The 21464-nt window shown below is 35.9% G+C and overlaps 1 protein-coding gene across 2 annotated transcripts in view; it reads left to right on the plus strand.

The window, feature by feature from the left end:
* The first annotated feature begins 3442 nt into the window (after positions 1 to 3442).
* ADHFE1 (alcohol dehydrogenase iron containing 1) overlaps positions 3443 to 21464 on the plus strand; it is a 32376-nt gene continuing 14354 nt past the window's right edge. The window contains exons 1-10 of one of the 2 annotated variants that reach the window (XM_074278801.1): positions 3501 to 3593; positions 8551 to 8588; positions 10273 to 10359; positions 12717 to 12763; positions 14845 to 14898; positions 15137 to 15291; positions 15829 to 16025; positions 17273 to 17350; positions 18527 to 18632; positions 19545 to 19697. In XM_074278801.1, coding sequence (XP_074134902.1) covers positions 14845 to 14898; positions 15137 to 15291; positions 15829 to 16025; positions 17273 to 17350; positions 18527 to 18632; positions 19545 to 19697 — 743 coding nt within the window. In that variant the 5' untranslated portion in view covers positions 3501 to 3593; positions 8551 to 8588; positions 10273 to 10359; positions 12717 to 12763. Of the gene's footprint in view, positions 3594 to 8550; positions 8589 to 10272; positions 10360 to 12716; positions 12764 to 14844; positions 14899 to 15136; positions 15292 to 15828; positions 16026 to 17272; positions 17351 to 18526; positions 18633 to 19544; positions 19698 to 21464 lie in introns of both variants that reach the window. The other variant, XM_074278800.1, reaches the window with a different exon arrangement.

The raw sequence follows: 21464 nt of genomic DNA on the forward strand, positions 1-21464 counted from the left end.
ACCCTTACTGTAGTCATATAATTAGGAAACTAAATTCCCTATAATGGCAAATCAACCTGATTGCTAAGTGTTTGACATCTGGCTTTTTGTAGTTAGCTTTCCAGGACTTTTCAGAGATTTTCTTTCTAACCCTGGAAATAACATGACTAGCCAAGAAACTATGACGAAGCAATTGAAAAAGAGTAATTAAAATAATCAAAACAACTTGCTAACCCCTTTCAAAGGAGTCTGTTATAGAAACTAAACTCCAGTGTCATATAATTTACCAATTAGCAGTGTGATGCAGTAATAAAAGCATAGGATTTGTAATCAACAAACACCTAGTTATAACTAATCCCTGCCAGAGACTATATGTAACCATGAACAAGTACTGGAATTTTCTAGGTATGTTTTTTTATCTGTAAAATAAGCATAATCTCTATATCACTACAAGGTTGCCCTAAGTATCAAATACTAAAGTATATATTATAAAAATGTGAGCTCTTAGCCAAAAACACAGGTTTTTGTTACATGAAAAAAAGAGTTGATTGCATTTTGACTTCAACACAAACAAGTGCTTCATTTGTTGATAGTCTATAAGTTTCTATGACCCCCTAATTCTACTAATTCTAGTGATAAGCTTTTCCACCCTTAGGTCTTCAAGTAAACAAATAGCACCTTTGATTGGGTTGTACATAAAACTTTTCTGGTCCTAAGTGCCTACTAGAGTTCACATTTATCTGAAATAGGATTGCATAGGATGAATAGATGTGGATATGTTTCTATCTTAATCCAAATTGGTAAAACAGATTAATTAAATGACAGTGACTCAAATTTTTGTAGCATTTTAAATTTTGCAAAATACTCTCCTCATTATTTCCTCTGTTGTACTATATTGTTTTGCATAGTGTCAACCTCCATACTAACCTAAGTCAATAGTAGGATTTCAAGAGAAAATTTGTTTAAATGGAAAGGTAGCAGAGAAGAAAATGAGAGTTGATTTTACAATATTAAAAGCCTGTTTTGTATAGCTAGCAAGAGGAAATAGGATTGGAAAAGTAATTAGCCAAAAGATCAATTAGGAAATATTGAATTTGAACTTTAAAATGTATCCAAGTCTAGTACCCCATCCAGTAGACTATACTACTCTCTTGCTGAAGTTTTGGGGTCTATTGCATTTAGGACAAAATAAACATTCCTCAATCTGGCATTTAAAATTCAGGATATGGCTTTGAGGCAACTAAATGGTGCTATGGATAGAGTGCCAGGCTTGTAATCAAGAGGATCTGAATTCACATGTGTCCTGAGATCACTTACTAACTGTGTGATCTGGGCAAGTCAATTAACCCTGTTTGCTTGATTTCCTTCTTTCTGTAAAATGAGCTGGAGAAGAAAATGGCAAAATACTCCAATCTCTTTGCCAAGAAAATCCCAAATAGGGTCATAAAAGAATTGGACATGACTGAAATGACTTAAAAAACAACATATGGCTTCATTTTATCTTTCTAGACTTCTCATCAAATATTCTTCCTCACTCACTCTACTTTCCATCCCCATTCGTCCTCTTGTGCATAGAATGACTCATTTCCCACCTCTTTACCTTTGAATAGGCTGGTGATGTCCCCTGTTTGTTTTTTTTCACTTACTTCTGCCACAGAAAATCCCTAGAGACCTTCAAATCATGTTTAAGGGCCTTCTAGAGATCTTTCCCTATTTTCCTAGTTATTGATACATCCTCCTCTTCAGTCAGTCAATAACATTTGTTTATTGCCTACTGTGTGCCAGGCTATTTGTGCCTGATCTGTGGTGGAGCTTTTATTGTTCTGATCAACCAATAAACTATACCTTGACCCCAACATTTCAATGTAATTTCTGTCGTCTTTAAAATGGTAAGATAAAGATTTTATTGTAATACATGTGTCAGGCACTGTGCTAAGAACTGTACAAAAACAATTCAGTCTCTCTGCTCTCAAGTTGCTCACAATCTGAGGAGTAACAAAATGTAAGCAGCAATGCACAAGCAAAAATGGAACTAATCTAAGGGAAGACACTAAATTAAGGAAAGGCTTCTTGTAGAAGTAGGACTTTAGACTCCACCTAAAATTACTTTTGGTAAATATTAGCTGTATACTTAACTATGTATATATTTCCCTCCACGAGAATATAAGGTCTGTGAGGCCTTGATTTTTGTATTCTCCGGACTTAGCACAGTTCCCAATACTGGGCTATTAGAAAGAAAGGAAAGCAGTTCTCTCTCTCTCTCTCTCTCTCTCTCTCTCTCTCTCTCTCTCTCTCTCTCTCTCTCTCTCTCTCTCTCTCTCTCTCTCTCTCTCTCTCTCTCTCTCTCTCTCTCTCTGTCTGTCTCTGTCTCTCTCTCTCTCTCTGTCTCTCTCTGTCTCTCTCTCTCTCTGTCTCTCTCTCTCTCTCTCTGTCTCTCTCTCTCTGTCTCTCTCTCTCTCTCTCTCTCTGTCTGTCTCTGTCTCTCTCTCTGTCTCTCTCTCTGTCTCTCTCTCTCTCTCTCTCTCTCTGTCTCTCTCTCTCTGTCTCTCTCTCTCTCTGTCTCTCTCTCTCTCTGTCTCTCTCTCTGTCTCTCTGTCTCTCTCTGTCTCTCTCTGTCTCTGTCTCTCTCTCTGTCTCTCTCTGTCTCTCTCTCTCTCTCTGTCTCTGTCTCTCTCTCTCTCTCTCTCTCTCTCTCTCTCTCTCTCTCTCTCTCTCTCTCTCTCTCTCTCTCTCTCTCTCTCTCTCTCTCTCTCTCTCCCCTCTCCCCCCATAGGTTATTGACTCCCAAAAGAGTTCAGTGGTCTACAATCATAGAACAGTAAGAGAAGGAAGCTCAGAGATTGATCATCTAAGTCATTTTACAGAGGAAAAAACTGATGTCTACAAGCTGACAGCCTAGCCCTTCTTCTTCCTGACTGCCTAACAACCCCCACTTCTAACGTTTCCGCTCCCTATTTTTTACTCAGAAGTTTTTGGAGGGAACAGGATTTAATTTGTACAAATATATTAGTGCTTAAGTATACAATCTTTAGTAGACTTTTTAATACTTAAGCCAAAGAAATGACCGTGAACCGCAAAAGTCAAGGCTCACTGGATTGCCCCCTGTCCCCAGAGGATGGAATGAGCAAAGGGCGGAGGAATTCCTTTTGACCGTAGTCTCCATAAACAGCTGGAGGTAGGGACTCTGCTCTTGAACTTGAATCTGAATCACCAAAAAAAAAAAAAAAAGTGGCTCCGCAGGTGACTTACAGCTGGGGAAAAGGGAAGAGAGTAATAGGAAGGAAGCTTCACCTCCTGTAAGGTTCAGATGCATGGCCAACCGGCTTGCCCCGCGATCAGAGGCAAAGGGCATTAAAGTAAGGGATGGCGCAAGGAGGGAAGGGGAGCCTGCCGGGCACTGGCCAGATCCAAGGGGGAGGATGGAGGGTTGGTCCGGGGGTGGGGCCCGGGATGGCCCCGCCCCGGAGCTGACGGCTTCTCTCGGGCTCCCAGAGACCCTGTCCGTCTGTCTGTCTGTCTGTCCCTAGTCTGCAGCTGAGAGCAGCCCGGGCAGCCATGGCCGCAGCGGGCAGGGACAGGGTCGCTCACTTGCTGAGGCAGCTGCAGCGCGCGGCGTGAGTGCTCGAGCCCCCTTTTCGGGCCCAGCTTTGGGGCAGGCCCCGGGTATCCCGACAGAGCCTGGGGAGAATGGTGGGTGGGGACGGGCCACCAGCTAGCCAGCTAAGAGACCCCTCCACCAACCCCCCAGACAGTTCTAGGAGCAGGTGACCCCAGGCCCCATCCCTCCCTGCATCCCCCAGCGAAGCCTTTGCCATTGTCCTAATGTCCCGGGCTCAGCCGACCTCCACTAACGTCCCAGCTGCGCAGGCACAAACTCTGACTCAGAGTTTATTGTTGAAAAGGCAGGACTGTTATCTTTGGGCTGGGGAAGGGGTAGTGTGAGGAAAGGGGGAATAAAGCTAGATTCCCTCCGCTCCCTATCTTACAGAATTTTACTCTAGCTGCTCTTTCCCTAAAGCTGCAACGTTAACGCTCTAATGCTCCATGACTCTAAGTCATTTCTGGGCCTCTGTAAATTAAAGTTGTACCAAATGATCCCTAAGACCCTTTACCCTCCAGCTTTAATATTCCACAGCTCGGTTTCCTCTTTTGTAACAACAACAATACTAACAAACGGGCAACCAGATTTCAGGAGAAAGTGAGGAAAGCAGATGGGGTGTCAAACTTACACGAGGACAGAGAAAAGTTGAACGGGATAAACGCGTTTCAATTTGCATCTTTGGAGAGAATAGAAAACATGACAGATCCATTTGTGTATTTGAACATAACTCAAAATTTTATATCACTTAAAGATTTGGGGGAAAAAACAATTTCTGAAACAGATTCTTCCATTAATAATATTTGGTTGAACGTAATCTGAACCTTCTCCAAAAACTGAAATGAAAAAAAAAAAATGCATTCTCCTGAGGTTCATAATGCAAGGACAGTTATCTCTATTTTACAGATGAAGAAACTGAGGAATAAGAGTTTAAAGGACTTGCCTAGTTATTTCTCTCCCCATTTTAAACTTATTTCCATATCTTCTTTTCTCAATAGAATGTAAACGTCCAGAGGACAGGAACGTTTTTGGTGGGTGAATGAGTTATTTAATTTTTGTTTAGCCCCACTCTTTGTCAGTCACCTACTAAGGGCTTAATAAATGGAAGAAGGAATTCCCTGAATTTTATACCACCTCAAGCATTATATCTTTCAACCCCTATTTTTAAAAAATAATAAACACAGACAAATGTCAACAGCATGACTCAAAACAGTTTGACTAGTGTGAATACCAGCCAAAATTACTTATCTTTGTGGGTTTCAGCTAATATCCAATACTTCTGAGGTTGTTAAGTAATAAGGAAAGGGAGAGAAGTGTCTTGGCATTTTAAAATGCAAAATTCCATTCCTACTCCTGATAGTATGAGTTTTCCATTATAGAGCTGAAACCATGCTTTATGCCCGCATCTCTCCCTCATATTTGTTGATAATATTATGTCATTTGGATATTTCAACACTGATATACTTATTGAAAGACATCATCAATAGAGAGCTAATCTCAGAAAGACCTGGGTTTAAGACCTGCCCTGATATATACTAGCTGGATAAGTCACAACTCTTCAATGCTCTAGGCATCATTATTTCATTTTTTTTTCATTTATTTTAGGTTATAGATGTACTTTATATATATATATTTTTTTTTTTCATATGAGTAATGTTGGGAGAGAAAAATCAGAATAAAAGGGGAAAAACCACCAGAAAAAAAAGCAGCAGAAAAAAGTGAAATAGTATGCTTTGATCTGCATTCAGTTCTCTCTCTGAATAAGGTTTTCCATCTAAAGTTTGTAGGAATTGTCTAGGCAACTTTCTAATACTATAGTTACAGAGAAGGTGCTAGTCTTCATTGTTAGAGGGAGTTTCCTCACCTAGAAGTTCCCTATCCCAGTGAAATCTCAGATCCATTCCCTATAATCCTTAATATTTGAGAATTAAATTAGGCATTTTACTATAGATACACATCTACTAAGAACCTGGAATGTAAGATATAGTCAAAGCTATGGTTTTTCCATTGTCAATGTATGGCTCTTAGACTTGGAGCTAAGTGCCACAGAATCAACACTTTCAAATTGTGGTGCTGAAAAAAGACTTTTGAGAGTCCGTTGGACAATGAGGACATCAAATCAGTCAATATTTAAAGAAATTAACTCAGACTGTTCACTAGAAGGTCAAATACTGAAACTGAACCTTAAGCACTTTGATCACATATTGAGAATATGGGACTCATTGGAAAAGCTCCGGATTTGGTGGAAAAAAAAAAGCAGAAGGAAAAGGGAATAGTAGAGGATGAGATGAATAGTCTCATGGAAGCAATGAACATGAGCTTCGTCAGACTTGAGAAGTAGTAAAGGATACAAGAGACTTGGTGTTCTATGGTTTGGGGGGCCACAAAGAGTCAGACTCTACTGAACTTCTGCACAAAAACAGCAATCTGCTGAAAATAAAATGAGGAAATCATTTCAGGTCATCCTATAAAGGAGGACATTCCTACCACTTGTTCATCTTTTCCTTATATGAAACATTGTTCCTTTTAGAAAATGAAGGATGGAAAATGCTATCCTCCTTCAGAGAGACTGACTGGATCAAAGCATAGTATTTTCATCTTTTTTGTTTGCTTGCTTTTTCTTATGGTTTTTCCCTTTTTGTTTGATTTTTCTTGTACATGATAAATATGGAAATATGTTTAAAAGGATTGTACATGTTTAACTCATCAGATTGTTTGCTGTTTGGGGAAGGGGAAGATAAGGGAGGGAGGGAGAAAAAAATTGGAGCATAAAATCTTGCAAAACTGAATGATGACAACTATGTGTATTTGGAAAAATACCACTAAAGGAAAAAAAAAAGGGGGGGGAGGCACCTTTTAAGCTAAAACCCAAATGTTTGAATAAAGCAAGTCAACCTTACTGACACAACAATTAGAAATATGGAAAAGGAAAAGAAAACAATGGAAGGATACATGTAGGAATAGTAAGGAAGGTAAAAAAAAGTATTCATTTGAGGTAGGCCCTATGACAGAAACGTATAAGGGTAGAGAAGAGGGGGAGCAAAATCTAAACATAGCAGCATTACTCAATGGAAAGAGTAGTTGGAGGACCTCGTTTCAGATCCCACATCTCATGCAGCCTCAAATAAATCATTTAAAGTCTCTGGGATTCAGTATTCTCATCTATAAAGTAACAGGATAAGATTAGATGGCCCTGTGGGGTCCCTTACCACAATAGGACTATAATGAGAATATAATGATATCCTAATGATATAATGGGGAGTCACATTCAGGCTTTAAAGTGATGAATTTGGATTTTGTCTTTGTCTTTCTTCTGGTGAAAATTCAAATGATCACTCAAGTGGGCAATGTCATAATAACTAAGAGAGGAAGAATATTATTGACTGTGAATAGTTGAATCATTTTTTACTTTTGTTTTCCAAGGAGTTCCAGTATGTTTGCTTCAGTAAATAAAATCAATTGATATTTCACTATTCAAAACACTAGGTGGCAGTCTTGATTTATTGTAAAATATTTAGCCATTCTGTGAACATTCATGATTGTGCCAGTTCTACAATTCTGATTATTTAAAACATTCAACAATACACTGAGAATTAGCCAAGTACAAGTCCTTTCAGTAGATACTCTAGTGATTGCCCTCCAAAATTAAAAAGTGGCCTCTGAGATCATAAAAATGCACTCTTCATCTTAAAATGCTATAATGTGAATTCTTGCTTTTTAAATGTCTAGAAGATTCAAAGAGCTATCAGAAAACAACAACAACAACAACAACAACAACAACAACAACAACAACAGAATAATATAGTTAATAGAAGCTAAGAGAAAATAAAGTTTCCAAAATGGGGAAGGGGAGAATGTATATGTGTTAACTCTGTAGAAGAATACAGAATGGAAACTGAGTAAAAAGTCATTGAATATGGTAACTTAGTCACTGTGAAGAGTGTTTTCACTGGGATAATGAGATTCCACCAGGGTAATGGGGGTAGAAACCAAGCTGCATGGCTTTCAGGAGATAAATGCGTAGTGAGAAAATGGGAGAAGAGGTAGACCACACTTGACAGAAATTTGGAAATCAAAGAAAGGAAACAAAGGGGACAGTCGCTTTAGAGAGGAGTAGAGTCAAGTTAAGGTTTTTGTTTTTAATAAGAAAGATCTAAGGCAGCTAGGGAGCTCAATGAATAGGGCACCAGCCCTAAAGTCAGGAGTACCTGAGTTCAAATCCGACTTCAGACACTTTACTGCTTCCTAGCTGTGTGACCCTGGGCAAGTTACTTAACCCTAATTGCCTCAGCAAAAAAAAATAATAAATAAAAATAATAAAAAAGATCTGTTCTGATTTAAAGATATAAGAAGAAAGAATTCATAAGGAAAAAAAAGATTCAAAAGAGTGGGAAGAATTTAGGAAACAAATTCCTAAAGGAGGTGTAAGGGGATAATATAGCAGAGATGGAGGGATTAACCTTGAAAAGGATGATAATATCATTGAATTATACCTGAAAGGGACCTCAGAGGTCATCAAGTCTAACCTCATCATATTATAGATGGGGAAATTAAAACCATAGAACAGTAAGTAATTATCATTTCAGATGGGATTTGGAATCAAGGCCTTAATCTCCCGTTGTGGAAGAGATGGATACTCATCACTTGGGCTAAACTATAGATTAAACAAATATTTATTGAATATTTATTATATTAAATACTGTGCTTTCAGGACAGTAGGTACTCAGTAAATACTTGCTAAATCAATGTGAATAATGAAAGAATGAATAAATAGTCTAACCCTTATCCAGCTATGCCTACAGAGATTCACAATGATCCCTAGATATATTTATGCTTTATTGGTTAATAGCTACTCATTACCCATCTTATAGATTACCTTAGACAATGGACAGTTACTGCAATGATCAAGTCTTTTAACCTCTGATTTTGCAAGTTTTCCTTAAATAAATCTTTCTTCTTTTCTTTTTCCTTAGATGCCAGTGTCCAACTCATTCTCACACTTATTCCCAAGGTAATACATTTTATTTTTTTAAATAGCTACAATTTAAATCTCTGCAGCAAAGTTTGCTATAAATTAGGACAAAGAACAAAGCAAGAAACATAAAAATAATTTTAGGACGTAAGCAGAAACTCTGTGAACATAAAAGGTTAAATGACCTATTTCTATAAATCTGGTAATAGTTACATATCGCTGGATTATATTAGCTAGTTATAGCTAGATATATAATGTTGGTTAAAGAGAAATATTAATATATAATTGTACAATGTTTTATTCTTGATAGAAATAACAAACACAGGACTGTGTATATTAATGATTTGCAAGGTCTGAAAATGGTGGCTCAGATAGAATTTGAAGTTTGATCTGAATTCATTGAAAAGTTTTATTCAAGAAATTTTCTTCTGATAGAAGTCAGAAAAGGAAGTTAAAGTCAAGAGTGATTTCTCTAAGGAAAAGACACTAATTTTTTTTAATAAAATAATATTTTGTTGTATGTGTGTTTTTAAAATAACATTACATTTCTCCCAAACTGAAATAAACCAACAATCTCCTATTCCCACAACATCTTAAACCTTTACAAAGTCCATTGTCTTCACAATGTTCATTGTCCAACAGACCAGCAGGAGACCCATTGTAATATTAGCATGTCCATCGAATGTCATATTAATTAGTAGTACAAAAACTGATTTAGACCCTAGAAAGAAAGGTCAAATCCAAACAACCTGACAAGGGGAGAGTAAAGAAGGCGCCTAACAGCATGAAACTCACTGCTGAAAACAACAGAGAAGTTTGTGAAGGAAGGGAACAAAGAGGAAGACATAATAGTGCATTTCCATATTGGTCAAGTAGCCCAGCATTTCAAGCTTAACCCCAAAGAATGTGTAGCTTATTATCATAGTCTGATTCATTGATTCAGAATCCAGATTTTAGCTCCTCTGTCAGGCTGCTGAGTGACTCAATCATTAAAACCTCCTGAAAAGCATAGAGGTCTTTCCTTTTTCACAATTGTTTTCTCCTAACTATTAGCAAAAATTAACAAAGGATCACTTGATTCCCATTTCAAAATTTTGAATCAGATTTTCAAAGAGACATGAAGGATTCAGCTTCTGTTATGCCCTAATTTTTCTTAAAGGGAACATGTAGCAGAGGAAGTGTGGTGGTGCAGCTAGAAGGCCAGTTTTAACCTTAGGAAAACTGGGACCTGGGTTCAAATTCTGTCTCTGACACACACAAGTATTATAGTGTATGACCATAAGCAAGTCACAATCTTTCAGTGAGTCAGACCATTTTTTTAAGGCCATAAGTCAAAGACAAATTGTGCATTAATTAAGTCTTCTTCCTCAAGAAAGTACAGATCTAAACTGCCTTCCACAAAAAAAAGAAAAAAAATTTAAATTAATTTGTTTCAGGAAGGTGTTCTGTCAGTCATTTTGCTTATACAGGCTATAAAGTGTATTATACTTAAATGCCTCAAAGCACTGTGGCTTCCTCAGTATGGTCACATCCTTCACTAATACAGAGTGAAACACTTTCAAAATTTAGTAGATGGGCTTACAAAGGTGCTATGGCTAAAAAAATTTCTTTATCCAGTTGCCAACTTAGTGATGAAGCTTTCCAATTTAGATAGACTGTTTCTCAGATTACAAGCCATAATCTATCACTCAGTCCCTTCCTCAAAATCTTTCTAACTTGACAGGTTGACCAGAATTTACACTTTATTGGCATGACCTTTGAGAACCCAGAGGCACCGTAATACCCATCCCCAAAGATAAGACATCAAGAGGTACTATATTAGAAGCTATTAAAATGTAGTGTCCTAGACAATTATTGAAGACTAGAAGTTATCAAACAGGTGCCACTCTGCATTGGTAGAAGAATTCCCAGTGAAATCCCATCATCATCATCATCATCACCACCACCACCATCATCTCTATCATCATCACCATCATCATTCACTGGAGGACCAAACTTGTGATTTCATTAATTCAGGAAACTTCTAAGAAGGAAACAATCTCAGTCAATGCAGATTGGCACCTGTTGGGTAATTTATAATTTAGAGTGTCATAGTATATAAGATATATATAGATATAGATATAGATATATACATATCTATATCTATATATATAATTTATTGATTAGAGTCCTGTTTATAATTTTGTTGTGAAGCATAATCCTTTGTTACCTTAAGTAAGATCTTATTGTGTCCTGAAAAATTATCATTCTATGCTAGGAAAATATGGATTCATCTCCAAAAAGAAAAATTAATTATTTTATAATTGATGCATAACTTCCAACATCTGTCATTTTACCTTTTATCAACTTTGCCAATCTAGTGGGTATGAAATAGAGCCTCAGTTATACTTTAATTTGCTGCTGATTTCCCTAATTATTTCCCTAATTATTAATGATTTGGAGCATTTTTTATATTTTGAATTTCTTCTTTGAAAACTACTTGTTCATACTCTTTGACCATTTGTGAATTGGGTAATTACTCTCTTTTTTTTTTTTTTTCTTTTTGCTGAGACAATCTGGCTTAAGTGACTTGCTTAGGGTCATACAGTTTTTAGTGTCTGAGACAGGATTTGAACTCAGGTCTTCCTGCCTCCAAGGCCAATGCTCTGTCCACTGTGCCATTTATCTGCCCCAATAAGGAGTGATTCTTATATTTATACACTCAAATGGAAAGTCAGTACAATGCTAGAACTCTGGACCTAGAGTCAAGAAGATCTCAGTTCAAATCCTGCCTCTGATACTTATTAGCTATGTGACTGAATAAGCCACTTAATCTCTGCCACAATTTCTTCATTTGTAAAATGGACATAATAATAGTACCTTAATTCAGAGTTGTTGGAGAGGATAAAATGAGATAAGATTTGTAAAGTGCTTTGCAAAACTTAAGTACTATATAAACAATATACAAATACAATACTACATAAACAATAACTATTATTAAAGCCATTAAAAATAGTAAAGTAAATCCTCATAGGAGAAATGTTCTATAAACATGTTTCTTCCCAGTTATTTGCTTCCCTTCTAATATTAGCAGTATTGGTTTTGTTTGTGCAAAGACTTTCAAATTTTATATAATCAACATTGTCCATTTTGGGGGGATGATTTATCTCGTTACATATTCTTCCCCTAGCAATAGATCTGAAAGGTACTTTTGTTCTTGCTCTTCTAATTTCTTTGTGATGTTATGTTTTATGTCTAAGTCATACAACCATTTGGAGCTTATCTTGGCTTACAGTTTGAGATACTGGCCAAAATTTAATTTCTACATACTGCTCTCCAGTTTTCCCAGAAGTTTAATAGAGCCCTCACCTCAGCAACTAAGAATGTTAACCTTACATTAATCTGAGATAGGACTTGAGGTATAACATTTGCATAAGATATTTGTTTATTCAATATTTAGGCTAGATTTTTCAATTCATTTTAAGTGAGGTGTAGACATTTGACATCTTTTAAAGTTAGACTGTTAATGTATTCAATGAAGAATATTTAAAATCATTCTATTCATTTTCTAAATAAGCATCTATGATAGGTATCTTCTTGAACATAGCTTCTTTTCCTCACACCCATCACATGAAGAGGTTTTATCTGATAAGAAGACACGACTGTCTTTGAGATCTGATTACTCAGCTTTCTGTTCATCTAAGAGCTTAAAAAGTCCTAGCAAATGAAGACTTGGTGGGTGCCTAAGAGTACAAGAACTTCCTTATCCTGTTGTCCTACTGACTAGTGTACTTCCATATGGAGAGGGGATTGGAAGCCAAATCACAATATCCTTGTTTCATGTCTTTACTTGTGAGGACAAAGTAAATCTCCTTTTTCAAATGTTAAATGACTTACCAGTGCCTCCTTTCATCCCCAAAATGAACTTGACTAAGAGAATGCTGGCATTAGAGCCATGTCTCCAAAATCAGTCTAGCACTACAGGCTAACCTATTTTATTTAAAATAAACAAATTTTTAAATTTAATTAGAATTGCAACAGTGAAACCTGACACATTAAAAAAAAAGTTTCATACAAGGGCAAACTTAAATGTTCACTGTTTAAAAACAAATCAGTTTTGAGTAATGATCTTTTGGTTTTTTGAGGTCCAGTTTGATACTGATTTTCATCATTCAATTTCTCTTCTAGCTCCTGGATTTCCTGCTTCTGAAAAAACAACGGATTATGCATTTGAGGTAGAAAACAACTTAATCTTTCTTTTCTTTTTTTTTTTTTTTAATCTTTCTTAAGAATGAACACAAAAAAACAATACTTAGTTATTTTAAAGTTTGCTTAAATAATTTAGGCATTTGTAAAGTCATCATTATGATAAATAATTCAGGCATTTGTAAAGTCATCATTATGACATAAATAGCAACCCATTTACAACTTAGTAAACATATTTATAATGGCTGTAGGAAAAAAAATAAAATAAAGACAAACATGTTGGTAAATGAACCTCTTCAAACTTAGCTAAACTTGTCTTTACGCAAAAGATATGCAAGGTCGCTATGAGACCAAGATCATTTATAATAAATAAAAAATTACAATAATAATAACTAACATTCGTGTAGCACTAAATTGTGCTAAACATCTTACAATTATTATCTCATTCAGTCTTCACAACTCTGGGAAGGAAGTGCTATGATTATCCCATTTTACAGATCAGGAAACTGAGGCAGGCAGTAATTTGCTCAGAATCACACAGCTAATAAGTATCTGAAGTTAAATGCGAACTCAAGCCTCCCTGACTATGGGTACTCTGTCTACTATACTACCTAGATAGATAATGATTTTCAAGACAATGTTTTATAATTACTGGAATCATCAAATATTTATGCTTTTAAAGCTAAAAATTAAACTGTTATAAAGTCATTATAATTGTAAAGACCTTTCTAGTACAAAGTACATTCAAGGTATAATGTTGACATAGATCTTTTGTGAAGCAGCCAGGTCAAGAATATGTGTACAAATTTTGCTTCAAATACTAGTAGTATGATCTTGGGAGAATCATCTAAACCTATCTCTGCCTCAGTTTTTTCATCTGAAAAACAGGAATGATAATAATAGGACCTGCCTCACAGCATGATTATAAAGACCAAATGAAATAACATATAATAAGCACTTTGCAAATCTTGAAGTTCTATGTAACAGAAAACAAATGCTTAGAAACCTTCTGTACTGGTTAATGAAATATCTTCTGACATGATAAAAATTCTAGTTCCATAAATATTCAACTAATACTGAAAACTGAACTTAAATATCTCATAGGTTCAGTCTAATTCAGCAAATATTTATTAAGAGCATATTATATGCAAAGCCCCAGTACTAAGCATAGCATACAAGTGTGAAAAATGATGCTTTTGCTATTCTCACAAGAACTCATATTCTGCTAGGGGAAAATAACATGTACTGAGATAAGTAAAAGATAAATATGATGGAAATGCAGAATGGCCTACTAAAAGGACAGTAGGAAAATTTGAGGAGGGAGTCATGTTTGCTTAAAGAAGAGGAATAGATCAGAGGCTCCTTGAAAGACTTACACTTGAACTTAAAGCTTTAAAGGAATAAAAAGTTTAGCAGGCAGAGATGAAAAGCATTGTAAGCAATGAGGGATGGAAATGAGAGACAAAATGTGTAGCAGATCAGCTGGACCACGGAGTGCATGGAGGGGAGCAATAGAAAATAAATTGTAAAAGTAGGTTGGAACCAGATTGTGGAAGATCTTAAATTACACAACAAAAAGTTTGAATTTTATGCTTTAGTCTAGGCAATGGAAATCCAGTAAAGATTTTTGAGCAGAGCAGTGTGTGAATAATCAGAACTGTGCTTTAGGAAATTTATTTTAGAATTATGTGAAGGATGAATTGTAGACTGGAAAAAGCTCAAGGCAGGAAGACCAGGTGAGACTAATTTTTTTCTAATTATATATACTTCCCCCCCCCCATTACATATAAGCAGTGTTTTTTTTTTTTATTTTTAACATTTGGAGGGTTGGGTTTTTTTTAAGTTTTGAGTTTCAAATTCTTTTCTCTCTTCTCTTCCCTCCCCTCCAGATGGTAATCAATCATATATAGGTCATATATGTTCAGTCATGTAAAACATTTCTATATTGAAACTATTCTTTTAATAGCCTATTATAGCAATGCTATTGGGGAGAAAGAGAGGAGGGCAGATAAGGATTTTATGTTAAAGTTTTTACATTATGTCTTTATCATTATAATCATAATCTTTTATGCATGTGTCATGTTGTTACAACTTCACTTTTTTCTTGCAGATGGCAGTTTCAAATATTAGATATGGGGCAGGAGTGACAAAAGAAGTGGGCATGGTAAATATTTAAGAGTCTACATTCTATTTTGTAGTTATCCATTAAAATAATAGTAATTGGTGATAATGGAGTACTAGAAAAATATGACATTTTAGAAATTGAATTGTTCAGATTTATCTGTCATGAAAGCCATGGTGACATTTTGGAAATTGAATTGTTCAAATTTATCTGTCATGAGAGCCATGGTTCTAACAAATGCAACTATTACTTCACAATTATTATATTTTTTGTGTTATAGGATCTTCAAAATATGGGTGCTAAAAATGTTTGTTTGATGACAGATAAGAACCTTTCCCAGCTGCCGCCAGTAGAAGTAGTCATGAATTCCTTAATAAAGAATGGCATAAACTTTAAAGTTTATAATAATGTCAGGGTGGAACCAACGGATACAAGGTATTATGGGAGGGGTGAAATATGGGGAGACTGGCTACTCTAAAGGACTGCAAATACATCATATCCTTATTACTTAATATTTGCATAGAGCTTTATGTTAATGCTCCCCTTCTCCTTTTACTGTTTTTATTTTCTATAAACTCTTTACAGCATATTTTCTATGTGCATGTCCATAGGATTGCAGATTCACAGCTAAGAGGGACTTCTGAAACCACTTAGTTCAGTCTTTCCATTTTATAGATGAGTATACTGAGACACAGACAGATTAAGTGACTTGTCCAGGAATTCATAGCTAAGTGTTCAAGGTAGAATTTGAATCCGGATCTTCCTGATTCAATGTTCTGCCCTTTATATCACGATGCTCTTCAGGGTCAGGAACTCTCTTTCTCTTAGTTATTATGTCCTTAATACATTAATAAAGTTGTGCCTAAAACATAGCAGGCATATAATAAATACTTAACATTAAATGGAAGTATTTAGTAATAATGAACATCAGTTTCTAATGAAAGATGACAGGATTCTTTTTTCTCCTCCAAGCTTCATGGAAGCTATTGAATTTGCCAAAAAAGGAGCCTTTGATGCGTTTGTTGCTGTGGGTGGTGGCTCTACCATAGACACTTGTAAAGCTGCCAATCTTTATGCATCCAACCCTGATGCTGATTTCTTAGATTATGTTAATGCTCCCATTGGAAAAGGAAAACCTGTCACTGTGACTCTTAAACCACTGATTGCAGGTAAAGCACACTTTTGATTAATCTCTTCATCTTTGATACATTGGGGGGAAGGGGAAGGGAATCTTACCTCGGTATTTAATCCAATAATTTAAGAATGTAAACTTTATAAAAGATAGTTCATGAGGATGATACCTTGTTTTAACTTCACTTAAAGATTTTGACAGCTTAATGATGAAAACAAGTATTATTAAATATTAGCGTTCAATTTCTATGATCCACAAATGAGGAAAGCTTGTGAACAGAAAATCCCTAAACTTAAATCATGAAGTAGTAACCATGTGGGAAGAATTCTTTACCTAACACCATGCCTTTTGATGCTTTTGGGCACAGAATATTGTATTCCTATTGGCTGTAAATCTCCCTGTCCTTTATCCATCTTACTGTCCAATGAGATATGGAAGAGTATTGTTCATTGTTCTTTTCCTGGTATTAGTCTAACCCTTTCCACCATATGATCTACCATTCAGCTGTCCTCGCGCTTTGTCCCTGTCCAGTGACATGTGGGTAGCATCAGCTACATTATGAGCGGCTGTGAATTACATCTGCTCCATTCCCTACCGTTTCTCCACAGACATGCAAATACAAAGAACAATGGTTCTCCTCCACTCTCCCCATATTATGGATATTTTATCATTATTGTAGTATTTTTTAGCTGAAGTGTTTACAACTACACTTAAAAACAGCCCTTCCTTTCTCCAACCCCAGACCATCGCCTATTGTGGAGGAGCATTGTGATGTGATGTGTGGTGGGATTCAGTTGATGACAAATGAAGTGTTTTGACATGAATTTGGTATCAGCAGGAAGGAGGATAATTGATGTCTGGCAAATGGCACCCCCTGGTGAAAACTGTGTCAGCATCACACAGAGGGGTGATTAGCAAAGTTTAAAATCTTGACAGAATGTCCAGAACCATGAAGCATAGCAAAAGTAGAACATTGCCAGGCTTGTTGCCAGAGGAGATGCCTTTCAGAGGGCCCAAACTTGATTTTTCTTACAAGAGATGCTGAGCAGCTTGCAAGTGAATGCACAGCTGTGGCTGTAAAAGCACTGATGTGAAAGACTCCAGAGCTTCCCACAATGCACCTCCACTAACTAATACAGACTTTGTTAACATGGATGAATGAATGAGGTCAGGAAAGCTGACCTGCTGCCATGTCATTTAGTCCCTTGTTTTCTAAGAATGAATTAAATATTTCCATAAGCCCTGTATGAGATGTATTCTGATATTGATATTCTCTTATTCTAGTTCCAACTACAGCTGGAACTGGGAGTGAGACTACAGGGGTTGCCATTTTTGACTATGAGTGCTTAAAAGTAAAAACTGGTAAGAATGTTAATGTCAGTAAGTTATCAATAAGTCTTGGTTTCCTCATTTCTCTTGCTTACCAAACTATCTTTAAAAGAAATCCTGACATAAGAAAAATAAAAAAGAACAAGATTGAAAAAGGTTGTTAATAGCTGTTTATTTTCTTCCATTCTCAATATAAATAAACAGTGATCCAAGGTCACTTAGGTTTAGTTATAACCAAATAACTTTAGTAGAGATTAGTCTTATAATATAATGTAATGAGATGCCAATCTCCTTCCTCATCAATGAGACATCTTCTTCACTAAGAAATTCTATTATGTATTTGTGATACATGTTTCGCTCTTTTCTATATTTCCCCTGCCCTAAAAAAAAATAAAATAACTTAAAAATGCAATATACAATCATATTTCACTAACAGTTTAATTTTGCCCAATGTTCTTTTTCTGAATTCTGGCTCAGAGTATCACATCAGGCTTATCTTTATCCAAGCTTTTCTGGCATAACAGAATGAGGACTTAGCTAATTGTTTACTGTAGCAGCCACTATGGGCAGTGTCATAGTTAAAATGGGGTAAAACCTCTGTTGTGTAGTACTTGAATCCCAGTGAAACCTTTAAACCTTAAGTAATTAAAACCAAAACTGAAGGGCTAAGTGATCTCTCTTTCATTTGCCAGCATATTTTCACTATGCAATATTGCCTTTTGATATAAAGCTAAAAAAACTCTCTTTGATTTTTTTCAGAATCATTATAAAAGTGATTTTTTTGTTAAAGTTTTTTTTTTTTATTTTCAAAACCTATGCATGGATAAATTTTCAATATTGACCCTTGCAAAACCTTGTGTTCCAATTTTCTCCCTTTCTCTCTGCCTCCCTCCCCCAGACAGCAAATAAGCCAATATATGTTAAACATGGTAAAAATATATGTTAAATCCAATATATTTATACAATTATTTTGCTGCACAAGAAATATCAGATCAAATCAGAAAAAAAAGAGAAGCAAAATAAGATGCAAGCAAACAACAAAAAGAGTGAAAATGCTATGTTGTGAACCACACTCAGCTCCCACAGTCCTCTCTCTGGGTGTAGAAGGCTCTCTTCATCACAAGATCATTATAACTGACCTGAATCAAGTGATTTATTTTTTAAAAGAATATTCATGCATTTAATTCATTTGTATAATTTCTTCTTTAGGTATTGCCTCCAGAGTTATCAAACCCACCCTAGGAATAATTGATCCTTTGCACACACTTCACATGCCTCCTCGGGTGGTAGCTAACAGTGGTTTTGATGTACTTTGGTAAGGACCATATATAAACAGTGAAATTGCTCTTTTTGTTCCCCTTTGTCTTTAAATATTATGTTCTGCTATTTATACTATAATCAGAATGACAGACTGAGCCTGCTGCTACCCAAGGAGCAGGAGTCCTTTCCCGTCTCACATAAGTAAAATAAGATTGGAATAGCTAGGTAGTACAGTGGATAGAGTATCAGGCCTGTAGTCAAGAAAACTTTAAAATCTGGCCTCAAATACTTAGTAGCTTGTATGACTAAATCACTTAACCCAATTGGTCTTAATTTCCTTATCTCTAAAATGATTTGGAGAAGGAAATGGCAAACTACTCTAGAACCTTTGCCAAAAAAAAAGCCCCCAAAAGGATCATGAAAAGTTGGACACCACTGAAAATGACCAAACTGCAATAAAAATAAGATTATCTAAATGTCCACTTGGAAGTAAGCGGGGATTGGGTTTTAATAGATAGAAAAGAAAGTGAAGGTAGGAAGGGGAAAAGTATGACTCCAAAGAGGAGCAAGAAGCATTTGAGTGTCCTCAAAAAGGGCTCCAAGCTTTGGAAAAGTTGAGGTTGGGGATTGATGGTGAAAACTTCAGTCTTGATCACCAAAACTAACAATTCTGTTCATAATTTATAATATCTGGTCCTTAATGAAATGTGAAATCATACTTCACTTTTTAGTTTTGCCTAAAGGAGCCTGATATGTGTACTTAAAGACTTACAGAGCTTAAGAGCCACCAATTACCAACCCCCACGATGGTTAAAATCATTAGCAGCTAAAAGCTTATAAATAGAAGGTCTAATAGCATACCCATAGTAGAACAACCATTAAAAATTTTCAAGGCAATAATTTATATTTTGTGTGAAGAGAAAATAGCTCTTTCATTTAATTCAATTGCTTGACTGTTCCTTTCCAGCCATGCATTGGAGTCATACACAGCCCTTCCTTACCACATGAGAAGCCCTTGTCCTTTAAATCCAATCAATCGACCAGCTTATCAGGGCAGCAACCCCATAAGTGACGTCTGGTCCCTACATGCACTTCATATTGTCGCCAAGTATCTGAAAAGGTATGTTCTGCATATAGACTCTAAAATACAATCCTACCCTTATATGAAAGCATGAAGCATCCATTTCTGGAATACTGCCCATCATTCTGATCACTTGACACCAGGAAGGACATAATGGAATTAGAAAGTGTCCATTAAAATGGTATAATGTAGAATAATCTTAAAAGACTTGGATCTTCCAAATCAGAAAGGCAAAGGTTAAGGGGCCAGGAGAGGAACATGACCAAAATCCATAAAATCCTGAATGGTTTGGATGAGGCTGACCTCACAACTCTTTCACCTTATCCCAGAATATGCACATCACACAGAAGGTTGAATCTAGATTTGGGAAGCCCCAAGATCATACCCCCAAGTCACACTAGCTACGTAACCATGGACGAATCCATCTTCTTGGAAATTGTTTCTTCACCTATGCAATGAAGATAGTAATACCTGTAGTACCTATCTTACAGGTTTGTTGTAAGGTTCAAATGAAATAATGTATATAAACCACATTACATATCTTAAAGTGCTATATGTGGTAATTGATCAAGATGAGAGTGGACATTCTGGAAGCTGAACAAGGTAAGGACAAATAAAAGGAAGTTACTATTTAGGTTCATTATTCTGAAAAGGAGAAGATTGGATTAGTGATTTTCTAACATCTGTTCTGACTCTAATGTTCTATTTATCTGTGAAATATTTAATGTACTGAGTCATAAATTATGGTGCTGCAACCAAGAGGAAGCTAATAAAGGCAAAATATATAAATGAATTTAAAAAAAAGATTTGGACAAATTTATGAAAAACACCACCATAAAAAATTGCTAATAGAATCTAAATCTTCAAGGTTGTAGTTAGACATGCAAAGCAATCATGAAAAGTCCTTGAGATCTCTGTTAGCAAGAAAATATTCATTCGCCAAATATTTAAGTACTGAGATAGGTGCTGAGGTAAAAAGGCAAAAATAAAAATAATCCTTGCCCTTGATATATTTACATTTTACTGGAGATTATTGAGCTAGATAGACCATGATTCTGACCCAGTATGGCTATTCCTGACTTTATATAACAAGAAACATTATTGTCTACTGTGTGCAAAGAACTATGCTAAGTATGGAGATGAAAAAGGATGAAGACTTTAGGGAAAGGGAATAAGGAATTAGGAATAAGGGCATTTAGGAATAAGCATGGGTTTAGCACCTACTAAATGGCAAGTACTTTGCTAAGCGCTTTACAAGTATTATTTCATTTGATCTGCACAACAACACAATGAGGTAGGTGCCGTTTTTATATTTGAGGAAATTCAGGTAACAAGGTTAAGTGACTTGCCTAGGATCAAACAGCTAATAAATATCTGAGGTCAAATTTGAACTCACTTCTTTCTGACTTCAGGCTAAATTTTGAAGGGCCCAATGACAAGCATATATAATGTTTAATCCTGGGAAAATTTTACGAAGAGATGTTTTCTTCAAAGATATATCAAGAACAAATGGACAAACACTTTCACCAACATCTTGGGGGTATAATCTTTCCTATACATGGAGGTGAGGGAGAATAAGGAGTAGGCTCAGTTCCTCTAGTATTGGTCCCACCAAGTTCACGTCCAGACATTATCTTATGGACTGATATATTATTTAGCATATGAATTCATAAAAGGTTTCTTGTAATTGTATTTTCACTCTAAACATTCACTTCATCTGTCTTATGCTTAAGATATAAACACAGATAACTTCAAGATACACTATTTCTTAGTACATTAGTAAATTACGTAGTACATGTAGCACCA

The sequence above is a fragment of the Sminthopsis crassicaudata genome, chromosome 1 (assembly GCF_048593235.1).
Source record: "Sminthopsis crassicaudata isolate SCR6 chromosome 1, ASM4859323v1, whole genome shotgun sequence".
NCBI lineage: Eukaryota > Metazoa > Chordata > Mammalia > Dasyuromorphia > Dasyuridae > Sminthopsis > Sminthopsis crassicaudata.